General features: G+C 40.3%; 1 protein-coding gene across 1 annotated transcript in view; it reads left to right on the forward strand.

Annotated features, from left to right (window-relative positions):
- Positions 1-20,125, forward strand: part of MMEL1 (membrane metalloendopeptidase like 1) — a 184,108-nt gene extending 163,983 nt beyond the window's left edge. Inside the window, exons 17-23 of the mRNA XM_040430054.1 lie at positions 548-606; positions 743-862; positions 2,339-2,472; positions 3,959-4,024; positions 15,699-15,794; positions 16,920-16,996; positions 18,698-20,125. Of these exons, the coding sequence (XP_040285988.1) occupies positions 548-606; positions 743-862; positions 2,339-2,472; positions 3,959-4,024; positions 15,699-15,794; positions 16,920-16,996; positions 18,698-18,797 (652 nt within the window). The 3' untranslated portion in view covers positions 18,798-20,125. The remainder of the gene's footprint in view (positions 1-547; positions 607-742; positions 863-2,338; positions 2,473-3,958; positions 4,025-15,698; positions 15,795-16,919; positions 16,997-18,697) is intronic.
- Positions 20,126-21,504: the final 1,379 nt, after the last annotated feature.

Raw genomic sequence — 21,504 nt, forward strand, 5'->3', positions numbered from 1 at the left:
TCAATCAGCTGCCTGTGTTATGCGCAGGGTCTCCAGAATTCTTCACAGTTGCTCTCTTGAGGACCCTGAACAGGGACTCCCCTCTATTAACTGAGGATGCTCCAACAGTATATTTCAAAATACTACAAAACCCTGTCTATATAAAAACAGTCCATGGATGTCTATCTTCCTAGTTGGGTGAACCCACAAATGACCAAGAAAAAACTTTCCAAAAGTCATTGAGGACACTGAATAATTCCATAAAAATATCAAAGTCAATTAGAACTACAAGCATATATTTAGGGTTTTTAGAGGTTGCAGTTGCACCCAGGCCCAATAAGCCATGAAATCCTAAAAGCCCATTTACTACATAAGAAGACGCTTGTTTTACGAATGACATATGGTACACGGAGGAGCTGTTACACAAATTGCTTTGGGGCCAAGGAACATAAGTTAGACCTCCGAAACATAATATATGATACTTAACCTCAACCATTTTCCATCTGAATGTAAAGACATGATGAACCTCCAAAGGACTGAAGGTGTTGTTTCTCTGTCTCTGTTTTAGTTGGATAATTGGTGCAGCAGTAGCTGATGCCTTTTACTCCCCCAACCGGAACCAGATCGGTGAGTTACTCCAAAAAAAGGGTTCAATTTTATTTCTGTTTTCACAAATGTTATTGTTAAAGAACTTTGTCTTGAGATATAGTTTAATATGGCTTGCCATACAGTAATGACTGTAACATTCTATTTTTTCTTATAGTATTCCCTGCTGGGATCCTTCAACCTCCATTTTTCAGTAAACAACAGCCTCAAGCATTGAATTTTGGGGGAATTGGCATGGTCATTGGTCACGAAATCACTCATGGCTTTGATGATAATGGTAATGATTAAAAGTAATTCCTGCTTTCATACTAAGTACCAGTGGTATATTTATAGAATTGGCAGCTCATGACACTGCATGATGGACCCACCAGGCTTTTAGGACATTATAATGGGTGCAATATCCAATTCACAATTGTAACAAAAAAAACCACTTTCTGTCACGTGACCCAGGTGTAAATGCCAAGGGTTGATTTATTTTACACATGGTAACACAAACTGCCCTTATACACTAAATCTGGAGTAACTAGCTACAAAGCAAACCATTAAAGTTTTAGCTTTCATGTAAAAACTTGTACAGTAGTTACAAAAAAAATTAAAAATAACAGATCTATATAGGGGTGTGCAAAAAAGTTGCAAAAATAAAAGGATTAAAACAGAAACGGTCTTATACATGGCAAATGGCCTGATAAGAGTCTGTTTTCTGGTCCCTGGGATAGGGAGAATGCAAAACACAACCCAATGTTGATCGGATCCCCAAATTTTGCCAACTGGCCTATCTCCAGCCATGCATTCTTATGCATCCTTACAGAAGGTTGGTCTGAGAGGGATACACCTCCTATTTCTGGCCCAGCCTTTGGGGAATGCACTCATTAACTATGCTTACTCCACCTCTTGCCTCCAGCTGGCAGATATGGAATATTAGCAAACTACGTCTTCCCGTCTTATGTGATAGGAATTTGTACATTGTACAGAAGGAAGGCTGCTATGTGTGGGTGTATGGACTCCCTGTGATGCCCTCACTGTACCACATGCAATTATTAAAGTTATGAAAATGTAGGTCCTATCAGGGATGAGTTACAACTCACATAACATTCACACATACTCTGGTATGTTATCTCAAAGATCTTGGAGGCATGCTGGGAAGGGGCCGTTGTGTCTGCATTTCTTTAATAGGATACTTCTTGTTTAGCAGTTCCAAAAGTTACAGTTTCTAGTAGTCAGGTGCTAATTGGATGACAAGAGGGAATGTGTATTCCTGCTCCCAGTAGCACAGGTCCCAAGCTCATTATACCAAACATATTGATAATTTGATTCCAACAGGAATGCCATGGTGACTGAACTTTTAGCATTGAGTCTAACTAGATTACCGGAAGAGTTAAGTGCATTCCAAAGGAGATGTATATCCCATGACTTGGCCTAGTACAGGTCAGGGTCAGTGTCACACAATAAGGTATGATATATAGAATCCCCTGGCATATTAATAAAAAACACACAGGTAATATAGACAAAATCATACGACATTTGCATAAAATCATATACAGATAATATAGGCTACGAGGTAGACCTCTATTTATCACATATAATTTTGGTGCATATTGATTTCCATTCTTCCTCATTGTCTTCTCTCAGCATAAATTAGGAGCAATGTTCCTTAAGGTAACCATTAATGGATCCAGCTGACGATCACGTGCATGGATTATGACGGAAATGTGATTTAATTGTAAGAATTTCAATGTTGGTTGTTACTTAATAGGACGGAATTTTGACAAGGATGGAAATATGTTCGACTGGTGGAGTAACTTTTCCGCAATGCACTTCAAAGATCAGTCCCGATGCATGGTCTACCAATATGGAAACTACACGTGGGACTTGGCCGGTGGACAAAATGTGAGTACTATGGGGGTCATTTATCTAACTGGTGTAAAGTAGAACTGTCTTATTTGCCCAAGCAACCATTCGGATTTCTCATTTCATTTTGCAAAGATGCTGTCCAAAATGTAAGGGTGAATCTGATTGGTTGCTATGGGCAACTAAATCGTTCTACTTTACACCAGTTTGTTAAATGACCCCCTATATGTTTTTCTCTTTCTCAAAATATGCCATGATTGATCTATCTCTTACTAGTTGGTTGAATACTCTGTAAGATTGTCCCACCAGACTGATGGGACTGAATCAATAGTCAAAGATGGTTGGGTACTTTTTGTTGTCTTTACTGAATTATCACTCTGTACTTTATGCTATAGGTGTAGGAAATTTGTGAGAAGTGATGTTGTAATAAAAAGCAAACAGTAACATTAAAAGCATTTCTCAATGACAATCTTATAAAAAAAGGATCTAAAGTCAAAGAAAAAATCTAAAGTAAAAACATTTCTTGGCCTGATTTTGCCATAAATTTCTGAGCACTCCAGAGCAAGAAGGCAAACATGTACTACATGAAGGCCGCAGAGAATTGACATCATTAGAAAAGACAGTCTTATTTACTAGACCTCTGGAGAAGAGAGGTGTACACTATTGCGTTGATTGCCTCCTCAATTTGTAAATTGGCTCCGTGACTTTCTCTCAAGTCCCTCCAAAGTAGGATAGCCTAGACACTAAGGAACAATTTGTTACCATGATTTAAAGCACACAGTATATCTAGTCAAAGTCTAGGATCTTGCACTACCACCGATTTCCACAACAAAAAGTGCCAAACCACTTCAGCACTGCTCAGATATCTCCATAACTGGAAATCTGGCAACATTTTGAGCACCCTGCCACGGATTTGAAAGGACTGTAACTTAGACATGGCATGACGTTAAATCGTTAAGTGCACAACATCACTGTAGGCTTTTCTATACACAAGATGGATGTCCAGTAGAGCACATGACCAGAACTGAAAGTTGAAGACTAGTTCATAGATATTTTTTAGCTTTACTATTTGAAGTAAAGGTTAGAGCTATTTAGGAAATGTGTCCCATGTTTTGGGGGTGTCCTCTTTGAAAGTGTGTCATTTCAAGTTAAGTGCTGTATAAGTTTGGCTCTTGGTACTGACGATAATTAGCCGATATTATCAGAGAAAGCTCAAGTGGCCGCCACAAGAAAAATCTGGTATTGCATGCTGACTATACAAATTGATGGATTGGATGCCCATGTAATACAGGTATGGGCCAGGACCACTAGAGTCAGAGCTCCTTTAAGTTTCAGTTATCACAAAAATGATTGCTGTAATCTTAGGCCTCGATAGATCCACTTGAAATTCCATCTCTGCTTTGTCTGCTTAATGAGCCATTGACCTTAAACCTTTTATTATAGTTAATGTGTGACATTAGACTGAAGACAAGTCTTCACAGAAGACAGCATAAGTTATAGTAAATCGTGACTTCTCATTTTTTAGGTAAGTGGTATTATTACCCTCGGAGAAAATATTGCAGATAATGGCGGCGTCCGACAGGCTTACAAGGTAAAATATGATGATTTTTTTTTCTATGTCCCTGCTATTGCCAGTAGGAAAGGATGGAAAGTGACAGAATTCTGACATTGAAATGTCACAATAATTAATGCTCTTCATGGTGTTTAAGAAGCGACACACTATTTAATGTGGTCAAATCTGCAATATTTCATGATGAGTTAGTTACAGTGTCAGCCTAATAATGCAGCTGGCTTGCTTGGGTTCTTTCTTTATCTTTGGCTTTTTCATTTTTTTAAATTAATTTCAACAGCATTGGGTCTCCTGAAAGAGTCTCCTATATAATAATGACACATACCATATAAGTGTAACTTGAAGCTACTGGGCCCCTGTACAAGATGCCTCTTTAAGAATATGTTTCAGACTGTACCAGTTCAACAGATATCTTTACAAACTACAATGGCACAAATTTAATGGTTACAGTTTACTTGAAAAGGGCAGTTTACACAAGGTAGAATTGTTGCTTGTAGCCTACTGGTCAATCGGGAGGGTAGGGGAACTTGTACATTACAAAGACACTTTTTGCAGAATTATTATCCTTCTACTCCATCATTTCTCCTCAGATGGGCTGATTTACAGCCGTCTGCAACCACTTCATTGTTATCATGTATTTCATGAGCAACAGGATCACTAGCAGACTCCTCTAAGGTTTGGTCTTTGTTAGGCCACTGTTTGGAAAACTGCACCATGCCTCCATCCTACTTCTTGTCTTTAAGATCAGTACAGAGAACTACTGAACACCACAGTGGACAGTAGACAATACTACAATATAAATCTACACATAGAACTATATTCAAAGTGTGGTACAACTTGACACAGCATTTTATATATATATATTTTTCAAAAATAGTGTTATAGTTTAATAGTTTATTATACTAACCACAGATCTTCTTTGGATGTAGGCTTGTTCAAATCCTTCGGTCAATTCATTTAATCCTAGACAGACTCGATGATTCTGAGATCAGGGCCATGTCAGGGTCATATCATCACTTACCGGACTCCCTGTTCCTCTTTCTGCTTAAGATAGTACTCAATGACATTGGCTGTATGTTTGAGGCCGTTATCCTGTTGTAGAATAATTGTGGAGCCAATCAGACGCCTCCCTAATTGTACTGCATGATGGAGAAGTATCTGCCTGTATTTCTCAGCATTGAAGACACCATCAATCCTCCATTTGCTGAAATTTGCTGAAATTTAGCCCCAAACTTGAAAGGAACGGCTACCATGCTTATTGTTGCCTACAGACACTATTATTTGTACGGCTTTCCAGTCCTATGGTGAACAAACTGCTTTGTGTTACAGACAAATATTTCTGCACTACAGTTCCTATGTTTTTGTACATAGTTGAATCGCTTGGCCTTGTTTCCACATCCAAGGTATAGCTTTTTGACTGTAATTCTTCCATAAAGACCACTTCTAGCCAGACGTCTCTGAACAGTAGATAGGAATATCTGGATCCCACTGATTTTCTGCCAGTTCTGAGCTGATGGCACTGCTAGATATTTTCTAATATCGAAGGGAAGTAAGCAGTATGCGTCTCATCTGCTGCACTAAGTTTTCTGTAAATAGAGTTATTACTTTACACAACTTAGTGTTGATATTTTACTGAGCAAGCCTTCTACAAGCTCATTAATAAAAAAATATTGAAGAGAATAGGGCCATAGCAGTATTTTGTTTTTGCCTCTATTTATTTCTACCCACAATGACTCTACATGTTCATGTCCCTCATTTATATCTTCCCGGAGTGTGGGCTCTAGACAGGGATATACATAAAGGCAAACCCCTTGCCCTTTTCTTTTTTTACGATCCTTTCTAAACAGAGTAGCCCTGTACATTAACTGCCCAGTCATAGCTATCATCCAGCCATGTCTCAGTTATTCCCGCTATGTCATAGTCCTCCTCACACATCACTAATTCCAGTTAACTAGTTTTATTAGTCAGGCTTCTGGCATTAGTATACATACAATTAAGAGGTTTTCATATATATTTTTTTACACCTTTCCTTATGAACTGTTCTAGTCCCTCGATCCATTCCACCCACAGTTCCATTACCTAGCACCAGGTCACTATCTGCACTATCTTCCCCTCCTATAATGTAATTACAGCCCCCCCAAGTCCCTAGTTTAAACACTCCTCCAACCTTCTTGCCATCTTCTCCCAACACAGCTGCCCCTTCCCCATTAAGGTGCAGCCCATCCCTAAGATAGAGCCTGTAGCTGACAGAGAAGTCGGCCCAGTTCTCCAGGAACCCAAACCCCTCCTTCCTACACCAGTTCTTGAGCCACTGGTTAACCACCCTAATCTCCTGCTGCCTTTCTGGTGTGGATCGTGGTATCAGTAGTATTTCACAAAATACTACCTTTGAGGTTCTTGACCTAAGCTTGCGACCTAAATCCCTAAAATCATTTTAAAGATCCTCCACCTCCCTCTAACTTTGTCATTAGTTCCAATATGGACCATAACCGCTGGGTCTTCACCAGCCCCTCCCAGTAATCTATCAACCTGATCCACAATATGTTAAACTCGAGTGCCAGGAAGATAACACACCATTCAACGATTCCTGGTCTTTGTGACAGCTCGCCCTATCTGTACCCCTAATGATAGAGTCTCTCACTGTCTGCTGTCCTGGTTCCCTGCTTACTGGAGGTGACATTCCCAGGACTGGCAGAAGAAGTGTCTGGCTGCAGGAGTGCTCTCCCTGAACTGACACCCCATCCCCTCATCTTCCAACCCTGCAAACTTGTTGGGGTGTGTTAGATCAGGGCTAGATTTCCTGGCATTCTTCCCTCTACCCCGCTTTCTACATGTAATCCAACTACCTACCTCACTTTTCTGAGCTTCCATGCTACCATCCTCCACTGTATCTACACCATAGAGTGTCTGCTCAGTGAGCAGCAAACTCTTTTCAAAATTGTCAACACATCTCAGTGTCGAAAATCGCTCATTTACATACAGGATCTGGGATTCCAAACGCTCACATTTTGAACAAAAATATGCACCCTCAAACACTGTCCTGGACTGCATACAGTACATTTGACAAGATGTGCACTGGACCGCGTTGTCAATAATGGAAAACATACTTGCTAATGGGGATTACACAAGACAGAAAGAAAAAAATACAATGTTACAATGCAATAAAAAGCAACTGACAATGTAATCCCCTCCTAAAGTCCCTGGATCTAAAGTCACTTATCTTAAGTCACACACTTAATACAAACACACACTTGAAATCAAACACGCCAATGCTCACAAACTCATGTTTTTGTCTGCTTATCTACGTGCTGCTCCCAGATGACTTCAAACCAGACTGCTGATTTGTTTTGTTCCTCTGGATTCAAAGGCATATGATAAACCTGGCGTCACAGACCCTACCCCACAAATAAATGTGTGCTTAGCTGAGCTTCAGGAGTGGATGAATGATAACTGGCTAAAACTAAATGCTGACAAAACTGAGGTTCTTGATATCGGAGGTCAGCGCTCGACAGCAAAGCAGATCAGTCTCAGCCAGCACCACTAAGGATAGGGACTCGGGAGCTCAGACCTGAACAAATCAGACTTTGTGTGCAGCTTGGGCATCTTGATTGATGGGGAATTAAGCTTCAGGAAACAAATCTTAGCTATTGTGAAACTTTCCTTCTCTCACCTGAGGAACATTGCAAAAATTAAACACATTATACCTCCAGCAGATCTCCCAAACATTATTGATGCCTTCATCACATCACGGTTGGACTACTGCAATGTTCTCTATACAGGCCTTCCAAACAAAGACCTATATCGCCTGCAATTAGTACAGAATGCCGCTGCAAAGCTGTTAACAAGCCAACCCCGCCATTGCCACATAACACTAACCCTTCGCTCACTACACTGGCTACCAATAAAATGGAGAATTTTGTTTAAGATTGGCTTATTGACATTCAAATACTTGCACAATCAAGGCCCTGGATACCTGAAGGACTTGTTGCAACTGCATCACACCCCCACAATCTTAGATCAAAAGGATCTAATAACTTGATCACCCCCAGAGTTCACATCAAAACCTTTGGAGATAGAGCCCTCTGTCATGCCGCCCCTACACTTTGGAACTCCCTGCCACACCCAATTCGGACATCCCCATCCCTGGAAGCATTTAAGTCCAAACTGAAAAGCCACCTGTTTAGTCTGGCATCTATGAACACCTGACTATTTCCTTAGTAACACAGTCCAGCCTGCAACCCTGTATTGATCTGATACATATCTATGCGCTTTGAGTCCTATGGGAGAAAAGCGCTTTACAAATGTTATTGTTATTATTGTTGTTATAAGCCAAATATATATACAAAAAAATATATACATAAAATAATAAAATCAATACTTAAAATAATTCATGACAAATAAGAGCTTTTAAAAATCATGAATCAGAGCACTAGGTGTGAACTAGGGTCCAAAGAGTAATACTTAAAGTGCTTGTGCAGGGTCCATGCATCAGCACTACTCAAAAGTTAATATGTCTATTGGATGTAGCTGGAAGCAACCATAAACAGAGCCAGGTTACAAGTCTTAAATTGCTGGTCAGATATGAATAATCATACAACTAATGTAGTGTTGCTCTACATGTAGTTGTTTTCCAAATAATGAGCATTCACTAATAGGCCATATTCGCCAATGATGTTTTGCGCTGCTGAGGAATCTGATATATGGAGGTAGTAATTATACAAGTTGATTGTTGTACACCGTAGGTGTGAGAGAACTACTGATTGCCAAGCTCGATATTAGTATACCCACTGTGTGTGAGGTACACAACAATGTCTCTCCTTAGATATAAAATAACCTGTCATAAAGTGTAAAATTATGATGTAAACCCACAGATATCCATCTGGCACTTGCTGTGAGTTTCACTGTGTGGTGCCAATGCCTGCACAGTGACAAAATCGAGACACCCTATTTAAACACAGATGATATGTTGTATTACCAGCCTTCTGAGCAGTCCCTCGTGTTTGACGTTTCAAGTCCACTACATGTAGCCTCGTAGAGTTAAATCAATGTATGTTGCCTCCAGATAAATTGCTAAATACAAACCTCCAAATGCGTTTGAAATCACCCTGGATTTCTCCTTCAGTCGATAGTCATAGGATTGAAGCGCTCACCACAAGGCCTCTATACTTGAACCCAACCGTTGTTGGTTCCCAAACAGAATCTGGATTCATTGATAAAGATGATATGGTTCCAGTCCGTACAATCCAGGTTTCTTGTTCACTACACTACTGCAGACAAAGACGATGGAGGCTGGCTGTCAATGACAGGACTGGTAATGGGTATCCTGACGCCAAATTTTCTTCTATTAAGTGACTGGAAATGGCCCGGGAAGAGACAGGGGTGTGTAATGAAGGTGCCACCTAGGTCTGGATGGTGGACAATTAAACTGTGGGATCTACTCATGATTGTCAACAGATCAAAAAATCCTCATACTGCTGGTCTGTCAGGGCTGTTCGGAGCCTGTTTGTTGTGAGCGTGTGCCATCAAGTAACCACTGCTCCCAACATCTCCTAACAGCTAGGTGAGAATGGCCTAGATGGAAGGCAATTCGTCAAAACAACCATCCTGCTTCATTAGGTCCAATGAGGTGCCCATTCTCTAGTGTGACATGGAGGCATGTCAAGCAGTCAATGATCTTTCACTAAGAGGTACACTACCCAAAAGTAGTCTATGAGAGCCTTTTATAGGGTAGCGAGGGAAGAATTTTTAAGATCTCTTGTTCCAAGACCAGTATCTAATGAGACCACATCTGTAATCATTTACATATCTGCCTGAGATACAGTATATCTGCATGCCGAGTTTTGCAGCAATCTGACATTTCTATCTGGGTGCGTTTTTTGTCAATAAGTATATATATCTCTTATATACAGTACAGACCAAAAGTTTGGACACACCTTCTCATTCAAAGAGTTTTCTTTATTTTCATGACTATGAAAATTGTAGATTCACACTGAAGGCATCAAGACTATGAATTAACACATGTGGAATTATATACATAACAAACAAGTGTGAAACAACTGAAAATATGTCATATTCTAGGTTCTTCAAAATAGCCACCTTTTGCTTTGATTACTGCTTTGCACACTCTTGGCATTCTCTTGATGAGCTTCAAGAGGTAGTCTCCTGAAATGGTTTTGACTTCACAGGTGTGCCCTGTCAGGTTTAATAAGTGGGATTTCTTGCCTTATAAATGGGGTTGGGACCATCAGTTGCGTTGAGGAGAAGTCAAGTGGATACACAGCTGATAGTCCTACTAAATAGACTGTTAGAATTTGTATTATGGCAAGAAAGAAGCAGCTAAGTAAAGAAAAACAAGTGGCCATCATTACTTTAAGAAATGAAGGTCAGTTAGTCAGCCGAAAAATTGGGAAAACTTTGAAAGTAAGGGCTATTTGACCATGAAGGAGAGTGATGGGGTGCTGCGCCAGATGACCTGACCTCCACAGTCACCGGACCTGAACCCAATCGAGATGGTTTGGGGTGAGCTGGACCGAAGAGTGAAGGCAAAAGGGCCAACAAGTGCGAAGCATCTCTGGGAACTCCTTCAAGACTGTTGGAAGATCATTTCAGGGGACTACCTCTTGAAGCTCATCAAGAGAATGCCAAGAGTGTGCAAAGCAGTAATCAAAGCAAAAGGTGGCTACTTTGAAGAACCTAGAATATGACATATTTTCAGTTGTTTCACACTTGTTTGTTATGTATATAATTCCACATGTGTTAATTCATAGTTTTTATGCCTTCATAGTCATGAAAATAAAGAAAACTCTTTGAATGAGAAGGTGTGTCCAAACTTTTGGTCTGTACTGTATATAAAAATTAGTTTCTGTCTGTCTGTTCTTTATGCGTGACCAAACGACTGAACTGATCTTCACCAAATTTGGCACACAGGTACATCAGGTGTTCGGGAAGGTTTTATACCAGGTCTCAGCTCTCTAGGATGTACCGTTCCTGAGATATTCCCCAAAAAAATACCTGCATTAGCCAATATAAGCCTGCAAGTCTTTCTCTTCAAATCCCAACTGCCAAACACACAGTTTTACTCCAGGTTTCCATAACAACCCATTCATTTTTCTTCACTGCTCTAGGTCAGCTTTAGGCTAGGGCTACAGGACAACAATAAGTCGCAAGACACATAATGCACAACTACGCTGCTACATGCATCCATCTTGGATGGATTTTTTGTGACTGTCGTGTCGCAGTCGCAGCATGTCGCAAAGCGACACCATAGCCTATCATTATAAAAGTTGTTGAAACAAAATGTTGCGTGACACATATCGTTGTGTAGCACTAGCATTAAAGGGGTATGGCGCTGTGGAGGTTACTGTTAAATGGGCTGGCACTGTGGAGGTCACTGTTAAAGGGGCGGGCACTTTCGAGGTCACTGTTAAAGGGGCGGGCGCTGTGGAGGTCACATTTAAAGAGGCGGGCACTGTGGATGTTACTGTTAAAGGGGCAGGGCGCTGTGGAGGTCACTGTTAAAGGGGCAGACACTGGAGGGGCGGGCACTGTGGAGGTCACTGTTAAAGGGGCTGGCACTTTGGAGGTCATTATTAAAGGGGTGAGCGCTGTGGAGGTCACTGTTAAAGGGGCGGGCACTGTGGAGGTCACTGTTAAAGGGGCCGGCACTGTGGAGGTCACTGTTAAAGGGGCCGGCACTGTGGAGGTCACTGTTAAAGAGGCGGGTACTGTGGATGTTACTGTTAAAGGGGCAGGGAGCTGTGGGGGGTCACTGTTAAAGGGGAGGTCACTGTTAAGGGTGCAGGGGCCACTATTAAAGGGGCAACTGCTGTGGAGGTCACTGTTAAGGCAGCAGAGTACTGTGAGGTCACTTAAGGCAGCGGGGCACTGTGGAGGTCACTGTTAAAGGGGCGGGCACTGTGGAGGTCACTGTTATGGGGGATACTGTCTATCTTTTAACAACACACACAAACATTAAATTAAATAGATGAAATATACAGTACCCGTGCGAAGCCGGGTCGTTCTGCTAATATATATATATAGCTTGAGAAAGGCTGAAGCTGAAACATTTAAATTTATGTTTGGCCCAATAAAATTGATTGCATGGTGAGCTGATGTCTCTTCTTGTATATATATATATATATATATATATATACACTGAACACAAATATAAACACAACACTTTTGGTTTTGCTCCCATTTTGCATGAGCTGAACTCAAAGATCTGAAACATTTTCTACATACACAAAAGACCCATTAGTCTCAAATATTGTTCACAAATCTGTCTAAATCTGTGTTAGTGAGCACTTCTCCTTTGCCGAGATAATCCATCCCACCTCACAGGTGTGGCATATCAAGGTGCTGATTAGACGGCATGAATATTGCACAGGTGTGCCTTAGACTGCCCACAATGAAAGGCCACTTTGAAATGTGCAGTTTGATCACACAGCACAATGCCACAGATGTCGCAACGTTTGAGGGAGCGTGCAATTGGCATGCAGACTGCAGGAATGTCTACCAGAGCTGTTGCCCATGCAATGAATGTTCATTTCTCTACCATAAGCCGTTTCAGAGAATTTGCCAATACATTCAACCGTCCTCACAACCGCAGACCACGTGTAACCACAACGACCCAGGACCTCCATATCCAGCATGTTCACCTCCATGATCATCTGAGACCAGCCACCCGGACAGCTGCAGCAATAATCTGTTTGCATATCCAAAGAATTTCTGCACAAACTGTCAGAAACCATCTCAGGGAAGCTCATCTGCATGCTCGTTGTCCTCATCGGGGTCTGGACCCGACTGCAGTTCGTCGTCGTAACCGACTTGAGTGGGCAAATGCTCACATTTGATGGCGTCTGGCACGTTGGAGAGGCGTTCTGTTCCGGTTTTTACTGTTCAGGGAGGATGGCAGACAGCGTGTGTGGCGTTATGTGGGTGAGCAGTTTGCTGACGTCAACGATGTGGATCGAGTGGCCCATGGCGTCGGTGGGGTTATGCTATGGGCAGGCGTATGTTATGGACAACGAACACAGGTGCATTTTATTGATGGCATTTTGAATGCACAGAGATACCGTGACGAGATCCTGAGGCCCATTGTTGTGCCATTCATCCACGACCATCACCTCATGTTGCAGCATGATAATGCACGGCCCCATGTTGAAGCTGAAAACATCCCAGTTCTTGCATGGCCAGCATACTCACCGGACATGTCACCCATTGAGCATGTTTGGGATGCTCTGGATCGGTGTATACGACAGCGTGTTCCAGTTCCTGCCAATATTCTGCAACTTCGCATAGCTATTGAAGAGGAGTGGACCAACATTCCACAGGCCACAATCAACAACCTGATCAACTCTATGTGACAGAGATGTGTTGCACTGCGTAAGGCAAATGGTGGCCACACCAGATACTAACTGGTTTCCCGGAAAGGCAAAACTGCACATTTCAGAGTGGCTGTTTATTGTAGGCAGTCTAAGGCACACCTGTGCAATATTAATGCTGTCTAATTAGCACCTTGATATGCCACACCTGTGAGGTGGGATGGATTATCTCGGCAAAGGAGAAGTGCTCACTAACACAGATTTAGACAGATTTGTGAACAATATTTGAGAGTAATGGGTCTTTTGTGTATGTAGAAAATGTTTCAGATCTTTGAGTTCAGCTCATGCAAAATGGGATCAAAACCGAAAGTGTTGCATTTATATTTTTGTTCAGTGTATATTTATTTTTTTATAGTAAACAGCAGCACTATGGGTCCCCGGGTGCTAATCCTCAATAAATCCTGGACATGGATCCTCAAAATATTAAGAAAAAATTTAAAAAGGCAGCACTCCGGTGTAAAGTGGAAAAAGTGGATCTCCTTTATTTTATTTCAGCTCATCTCTTTGGAGCCTTTGTCAAGCAATGACAATAGTGCTAAATACAACATCTATAGGTATATAGTCAAGTGAACATGATTACAGAATGATTACCCAGTGATTACATCGATCAACATGAAATACATCATTTTACAAAAAATATATATATTGTCATGGTTGACATTTCATAAAAAAAGTGAATAGCAATAATGATAATTTTATCCATTTGAAACCAAAAAGAAAAAAATGTGTGTACAGTATTAAAAAAGTACATGGCAGGTTGCTCACCCTTAATAGAAATCCCGCTCATAAGCGAGCATAGCGTTCCACAAACAACGTTGCGCATGCGTCAGCGCTATGTCATTGTGGAAGTAAGGGAATCTCTAGTGAGGGATCAAATGGTTCTAATGCCCATGCGCACACATATGCGCAGGTGTATTGTGTACATCTTATCAAATGGCCACGATCTAAAATGGAACTTGATGCATTCACAGCTTTGACTGCGCAATAGTGAACCACAGGATCAGTATATCACCGATTCAAGAAAGAATCAAAAGTCATAATGGAAATAAACCATAATAATAAATAAAAGAATGGATAAAGGTGTTAATCATGTTTAATCTTTATCCTGCGCATATGCGCATAGGCATTGGAACCATTTGATCCCTCACTAGAGATTCCCTTACTTCCACAATGACATAGCGCTGACGCATGCGCAACGTTGTCTGTGGAACGCTAAGCTCGCTTATGAGTGGGATTTCTATTAAGAGTGAGCAACCTGCCATTATATGTTTTTAATTATTTACACATGGGTCACAATAATTAATCAAGTTTACAGCATCACTTTATGTACTTTTTTAATACTATACACACGTTTTTCTTTTTGGTTTCAAATGGATAAAATTATCATTATTGCTAGTCACTTTTTTGATGAAATGTCAACCATGGCAATGCATTTATTTTTGGGGAAATCATCTATTTCATGTTAATCAATTTAATCACTGGGTAATCATTCTGTAATCATGTTCACTTGACCATATACCTATATATGTTGTACTGAGCACTATAGTCATTGCTTGACAAATTCTCCAATAAGATGAGCTGTAATGTTGCATGGGGTGAGGAGATCCACTTTTTCCACTGTACACTGGAGTGCTGCCTTTTTGAAATTTTTTTGTGTGTATATATATATATATAAAAATGGTGGCACCGAAGAAACGTGAAACGGGGGCTATGTCCCAGGGCATATGTCCAAAGCCCAAATATAAAAGGTGGAAAATCAGACAGCACTCCAGGTAGAGAACAAAATTGATTCACACATGTGGCAAAAAAGGGAAGCAAAATGGCCCATGCTTCCCTTTTTTGCCACATGGGTGAATAAATTCTGTTCTCTAGCTGGAGTGCTGTCCGATTTTCCTCTTTATATATATATACTGTATATATATATATATATATATATATATATATATAATTTTTTCACAAATATACATATGTATAGTGCAAAACCAATCACTAAGCAGTCTCTCAAATATTTAATTAGGCCATTTACCATTTAAAGAAACAGGCAACCAATAGTAAAGGTCACATTGTCACCCCATCGTCTGCAATTGAAGAGTATAAAGTTCATCCTTCTTACAAAGTGACACACTTCTTTTGTGGTAAAGTTTTTTTGTCCTCCTTGAAACCCCTATAGCTACAACCCTACATATGACAACTCTAATGACTACTAGCATAACATCTACTGATACATTGTCCATACATAGAAATCTGATTGGTAAGTCTTAACGATTTGATGGTTGCTGGTGTAGATACTTATAACCTCATGATTCTTATAGGCATATCTGAAATGGGTGGAGAGACATGGCAAAGAGCCTAAGCTACCTGGACTGGACCTGACACACAAGCAGCTTTTTTTTCTGAATTTTGCACAGGTGACTCCAAATTGTCTTTTTACATATCTGTGTAGTACTATTGGTATTATATGGGTTATTGACACTAAATCCACAGTACTAGGCCATTCTGATGCTATAATATGGGGTTGTGATACTTAGTCCATATAGTTAGGCAATACTTTTGGTATAATATTGGGTTTTGATACTTTTTCCAAATTACTAGGCAATGCTGTTGGTATAAGTAGCTTCTATATTACTAGTTGGTATGATATGGGGTTTTGATACTTACGGTACTCCAAATTAGTTGGCAGTACTGTTAATATAATATAGTTGATGCTTATACTACTAAACAGTATTGTTGCTAAAATAGGTCTGTCTGCACTGTAAGCCTGCTGTTAGGGCACACAGGGGTTCCCCTAACAGCAGCCTGTGTCATATTTACACGAATATGGTGTATTAGTGTACAATGTATATGCTAATACATTAGAAATGTGAAATAAACTTATAAAACAGTAATCTCAAAATGGGATTACAAAAAGTTATAAATAATGTAATAAAAAAAAAATCACACACCCCCAAAAAAAAAATATATTGCCATTATTTAGTGTAAAATACATTTAATTGTGTACAAATTATACATATTAGGTGTCCACATAATCTTAATAACCTAAAGAATCTAATTATTAGTTATGTCGTGTAAAATGTGAACAGCGTATAAACAAAAACTATGCAAAAAAAATCACTTTTTCCAAAACAACGCTGAAAAATAATAACATTTTTCCTGCATAAAACAAGGCCTCAGACAGCTATGTGCGTGGAAAAAAAATAAAAGGATAGGACTGCTATGATGTAGAGGTAAAAAAAAAAAAAAGCTTTCTGGTCATTAAGGGGTCTAATGGACATTCCATATTTCCAGGCAGAAATGTTTATATAATATGGGTTATTAGTACCTATTCCATATTACTAGGCAGTGCTGTTGGTATAATTTGGGTTACTGATACGTATTCCATATTACCAGGTTGAACCATTTGTATAATAGAGGGTATTTATACATATTCCATATTACTTGGCAGTGTAGTAACAACTGTACTGTATTAAAGCGACAGAGCCTGACCAAATGTTAATGGTAGATATGACCTTCTGTGAAATGTCTTGTACAAATAGGTATGGTGTGGATCTTATCGGCCAGAATATGCCAGGCACTCGATAAAGACAGATGTGCACAGTCCATTTAAGTACAGGTGAGCAGCTTATCCTAACACTCTCACTAGAGATGAGCAAAGTTTTGAATAATTTGATTCGGCTGCTTCGCTGAACTGACCAGAAATTTGATTTGTTTCAAATTACTTTGTCATGAATCACTTTCCATTGTATGGAGTGGGCGTAATGACGGGGAACAGCAATCGTGTTGCCAACCAGTCATTTAACCTCAGATGAAAAGTTGAACTTTAATTGCGGCATCTGTGACTCACATTAAGCCTTTTAGGGGTTAAAAAAAATAATAATACTCACCTCATCCACTTGCTTGTGGAGAGGCCGTCTGCTCCTGTCTGGATTGAAGAAAACCTGCCAAAAGACCCGCAACGTGATGATCTCACCACGTGATCATGCTGGGTGCATGTGGTGACGTTACTTCTTCAATAAAGATGGGAGTGGACGACCTCTCCTCTAACAAAGGGGATGAGGTGAGTATATTTTTTTTATTTACAGCCACCATTTTTAGGAAAAACTGATTTGTTATCAAAAAGCGTGGACAAATTCAGCTTTGTGACTAACCAAATTTTTCCTGAAATTCAGATCGAAGTCCACTTTGGATACTTCGATTTGCTCAACACTAACTCATGTATGATAAGGGATCATGTGTTTCAGTCTTCTCTTATTTCTTCTGGTTGTTTTTCTTTCCATTTCTATTTTCCTTTCCGCTCAATCTTTTTTGCCTTCCCCATTTCTTTTTTGTCTCAGTCTCTTTCTTATTTTTTAATGTCTTCTACTACTTCTTATTCTTCTTCTCAAGTTTCTCTTTCATCTATTTCTTCTTCTTTGCCTCCATCTTCTCTTCCTTCCACTTAATTTGCTTTCTCTTTCTTCTTCCTCTGTCCATTGTCTCCTCTTTCTTTTCTTCCATTTACTTCTTTTACATTCTCATTCTATGTATTTGTTCTCCTTTGCTTCACCCTAATTCTTCTTCTTCTCCCTCCCAAACATCTTGGTCTACTATTTGTGATCCTTTTATTCTCCTATTGTTCTCATTTTATTCTATTCCATCTTCTATATATTTCTCTTTCTCTTACACTTTTTCTTTTATAATTTTTCAAAGTTTCCTCACCTCCCTAATATTCTTCTCTCCCCCCCCCCCATCTTCTTTCATTCCATATCTACACATCCTTCTTCTACATCTTCTCTATGTATTTCTACAGGTCTTTTAGTCTAATTCCTCTACTTCTTAAAGTTGGATGATTATACTGCATTACTATTATTCCCACTGCAATTAGCTTCTCTCTTGTTGGATCTCACAACGAGTTTTAAACAATCAGTAGAACACAAAGCTTTTACCTTAAAGGGATTTTCTGGTATTATGGCTTTTAACAGATATGCTCATGAACTAGCTTACCTCATGTACATTTTCCTCATGCTTTTTTTCATTTGGGCCCTTCTGACCTGTTGTCACAAATCACTTTGGTTATTTCCATCCTGCACTTCCTGTTGCTGTATCCAACCAAACCCATGCTGTACTTCTGCTTTCTCTGCCACAGAACTGCCTGTTTAATGCCCAGCTACGTTACAGCTACTCCCACCCAGGTAGAGACACTCCCCTATCACTACCACAGAACAGGAGAAAGGAGCAATAAAAATACATTACAAAATTACATCTTATATACATAATTATTTTAAAGGATGTTGATGCAAACCATTCACATTTGTCCATCGTGTTTTCATTTCAGGGTGATGGGATCCTTACAAAACTTTGAAGCTTTCTCTGAAGAATTTAATTGCAAGAAAGGCACCATGATGCACCCTGTAGAAAGATGCCGGGTCTGGTAGTCTCATGCCTTGATCCTTAAAAATCAACCTGAAAATGTCTACTGGGCTGGCTTATACATATCGAACAGTTCTAGCCTATGACATGCCTGGTATTTCCCTCTGATCAGTTCAGAGCCATGGTGTGTGTAGCAAGTCGGGGACAAGCAAGCTGACAGGCATACTGTTTTAGGATTCCTCTGGCACAAAAGATAGTGTTAACAGTTTCATGCAGTATGTCCCATTGAGAAAGTTGTGATAGAAATGACTGTATTAATGGCTTGACTGTTATAAAAAAAATTCTGTCAGGTTTTCAAAGACTAGTTCCAAGAAGATGTATTTTTCCCTCAAGTTGACTTGGCTTTTGATATCATGTTGTATGTCTGTGTTGCTCTCACTTCACATCATTGTCATACAAAACATACAAAACAAAATGTTCAGGGAAATAGCAAAATCTCTGATAACAGTTCTTTATGTAAGGTTTGCCCCCCAGAACTAGACACATATTCATGTTATTGTCATACCTCTGTGTCCTGTAGCTGGCGTGTTCGATTCTACTACTACAGGCAGGTTTTTACTACAATTTGCATAATTATAACTATTTCTTATTAGATGCCATGATTTTTTTCAGATATTCACTGAAATGTATTATAACTAGGAGCAAACTGACCATTTGGGCATTAAAGCCAATGGCCAAAGCTATGGCATGCATAAGCAATTGATGTGATAAGTGCTGCTCCAGATTTCCCCTTGTATTAAGCCAAATTAAGTGTATTATGGCTATAGTGGTTGGTAAGTGGCCTGTGACCCTAATGTTCAATGGCCCAGATCACTCACTGTCCACCTCTGATTCATTAAATGTACAGTGAAGCACCAGTATTGCTCATCGCGAAAATGTTATGCTCTTTGCATAACTGCATTTTCAGTAGGTTTAAATTTACGTACTGTATCTACTTGCTGAAACAAAAGCAAGAATTCTAGCAAATGTTTTTATAAAAAATTCCTTCAACCATCCATCATAGAGACTGCCAAGGCCATTGCAATTTGAAGTTTGAGCGTATAGGACTGTTGGAAGAATATGTGTTGGATGCCAATTGTTGAAAAGACTTGAAGGGTTGTTTCGTTGTTTCCATGAGGACATTTATGGCATATCCACAGGATATGTCATACTGTAAATGTCCGATAGGTGTGGGTCTCTCTGCTATCTCAAGAGCTGAGCCCCATCACTCACTACTGTAAATGGACAGAAGTCCTACTGAAGTGAATTGAGAGAGTCATGCATGCGCTGCCACATTTCCAATCTGTTTGGCACATGAGGGGGCCCCATTCTTGGGGTGACACCTACATTTATTGGAAATTTAGGGCATATCCTGTAAATATTCCATAAATTTCCAGGTGGCATGACAGTTAAAAGAGCTTCTCCCATAATGGACATTTATCACCTATTAGAGATTAGCAAATTTCAAAAAAATTTGATTCGCTGCTTCGCCCAATTTTCCGAAAAGATTTGATTCTTTCCGAATTTATTCATGGCAAATCACGTTAAAAAACAGCTATTTCCTGGCTGCACAGAGCCTGTACAGTGGTGTAGAACACTGTGCCTTGCAGTAACACGCATAGGGAGTCTGCTGTGGTACTGAAACAATACTGTGAGTCAGTATGACACGCACATGACAGGCGTCGCACTTAGAATCACTGCACACTTCACTAATTTGGGCAGTTACGGGCCAAAACTGACCAAATAACTCAAATGTGAAGATCCTACTGTAGCGTTAAAGAGCGCACTCCTTTTACACCGTCGTCAGCTGATTCCACATAGATGTCTACAGAACCTGTTCTATTAAACACTTATACAAGTAGAGCCCCCCTGACAGAGTGGAGAGGGTGTCAGCAGTAAGTTTGTGTTGACGTCACTGATTATTTTGCCCTTTCTCTGATCCATCAGAACAATAACCCCCCAAAAAACAGATCCTGTCTATTGACCATCCGCCTTCACTCAGTCAACATTTGGTCAGTAATCCAAAGCCAAAAGCCTAAAGCAAAAAAAAAAAAAACAGGAGTGGATCCAAAACAGAGATGACACGTGAATGGAATATTTGCATGTCTTCTGTGTTTTGTACCCACTCCTGCTTTTGGCTACCAAATCTTAAGCCAATTCTGATGGGACCATACAGACCTTACAGCTGCTACACAGAAAGGATCTGTTTTGCATCTAATTTTTCCTTCCTTCTGACAGATCAGAAGGGCCAAATAAATGATTTTATCAACCAGGCCAAAAAGGCAAAATAGTGGCCCAGTCATGGAGTAGGGAGGGTGGGAGAACAGCTTGAGAAGTCCACAGAGTGGCCCCAATGACATAGTGTTGAGGTAGCAGTAGCATAAGGAGACCACAGAGTGGCCCAGTGACATAGTGGGGAGGTGGAAGCAGCAGCATGAGGAGACTACAGAGTGGCCCGTTTACATAGTGTTGAGGTGGCAGCAGCATGAGGAAGCAACAGAGTGGCCCAATGACATGGTGTTGAGTTAGCAGCAGCATGAGGAGGCCACAGAGTGGCAAGGTGACATAGTGTGGAGGTGGCAGCAGCAGCATGAGGAGGCCACATACTGTCCCAGTGACATAGTGTTGATTTAGCAGCATCAGGAGGCCACAGAGTGGCAAGGTGACATAGTGTGGAGGTGGCAGCAGTAGCAGCATGAGGAGGCCACAGAGTGGCAAAGTGACATAGTGTGG

Source organism: Bufo bufo, chromosome 1, assembly GCF_905171765.1.
Source record: "Bufo bufo chromosome 1, aBufBuf1.1, whole genome shotgun sequence".
In the NCBI taxonomy this organism is placed as follows: domain Eukaryota; kingdom Metazoa; phylum Chordata; class Amphibia; order Anura; family Bufonidae; genus Bufo; species Bufo bufo.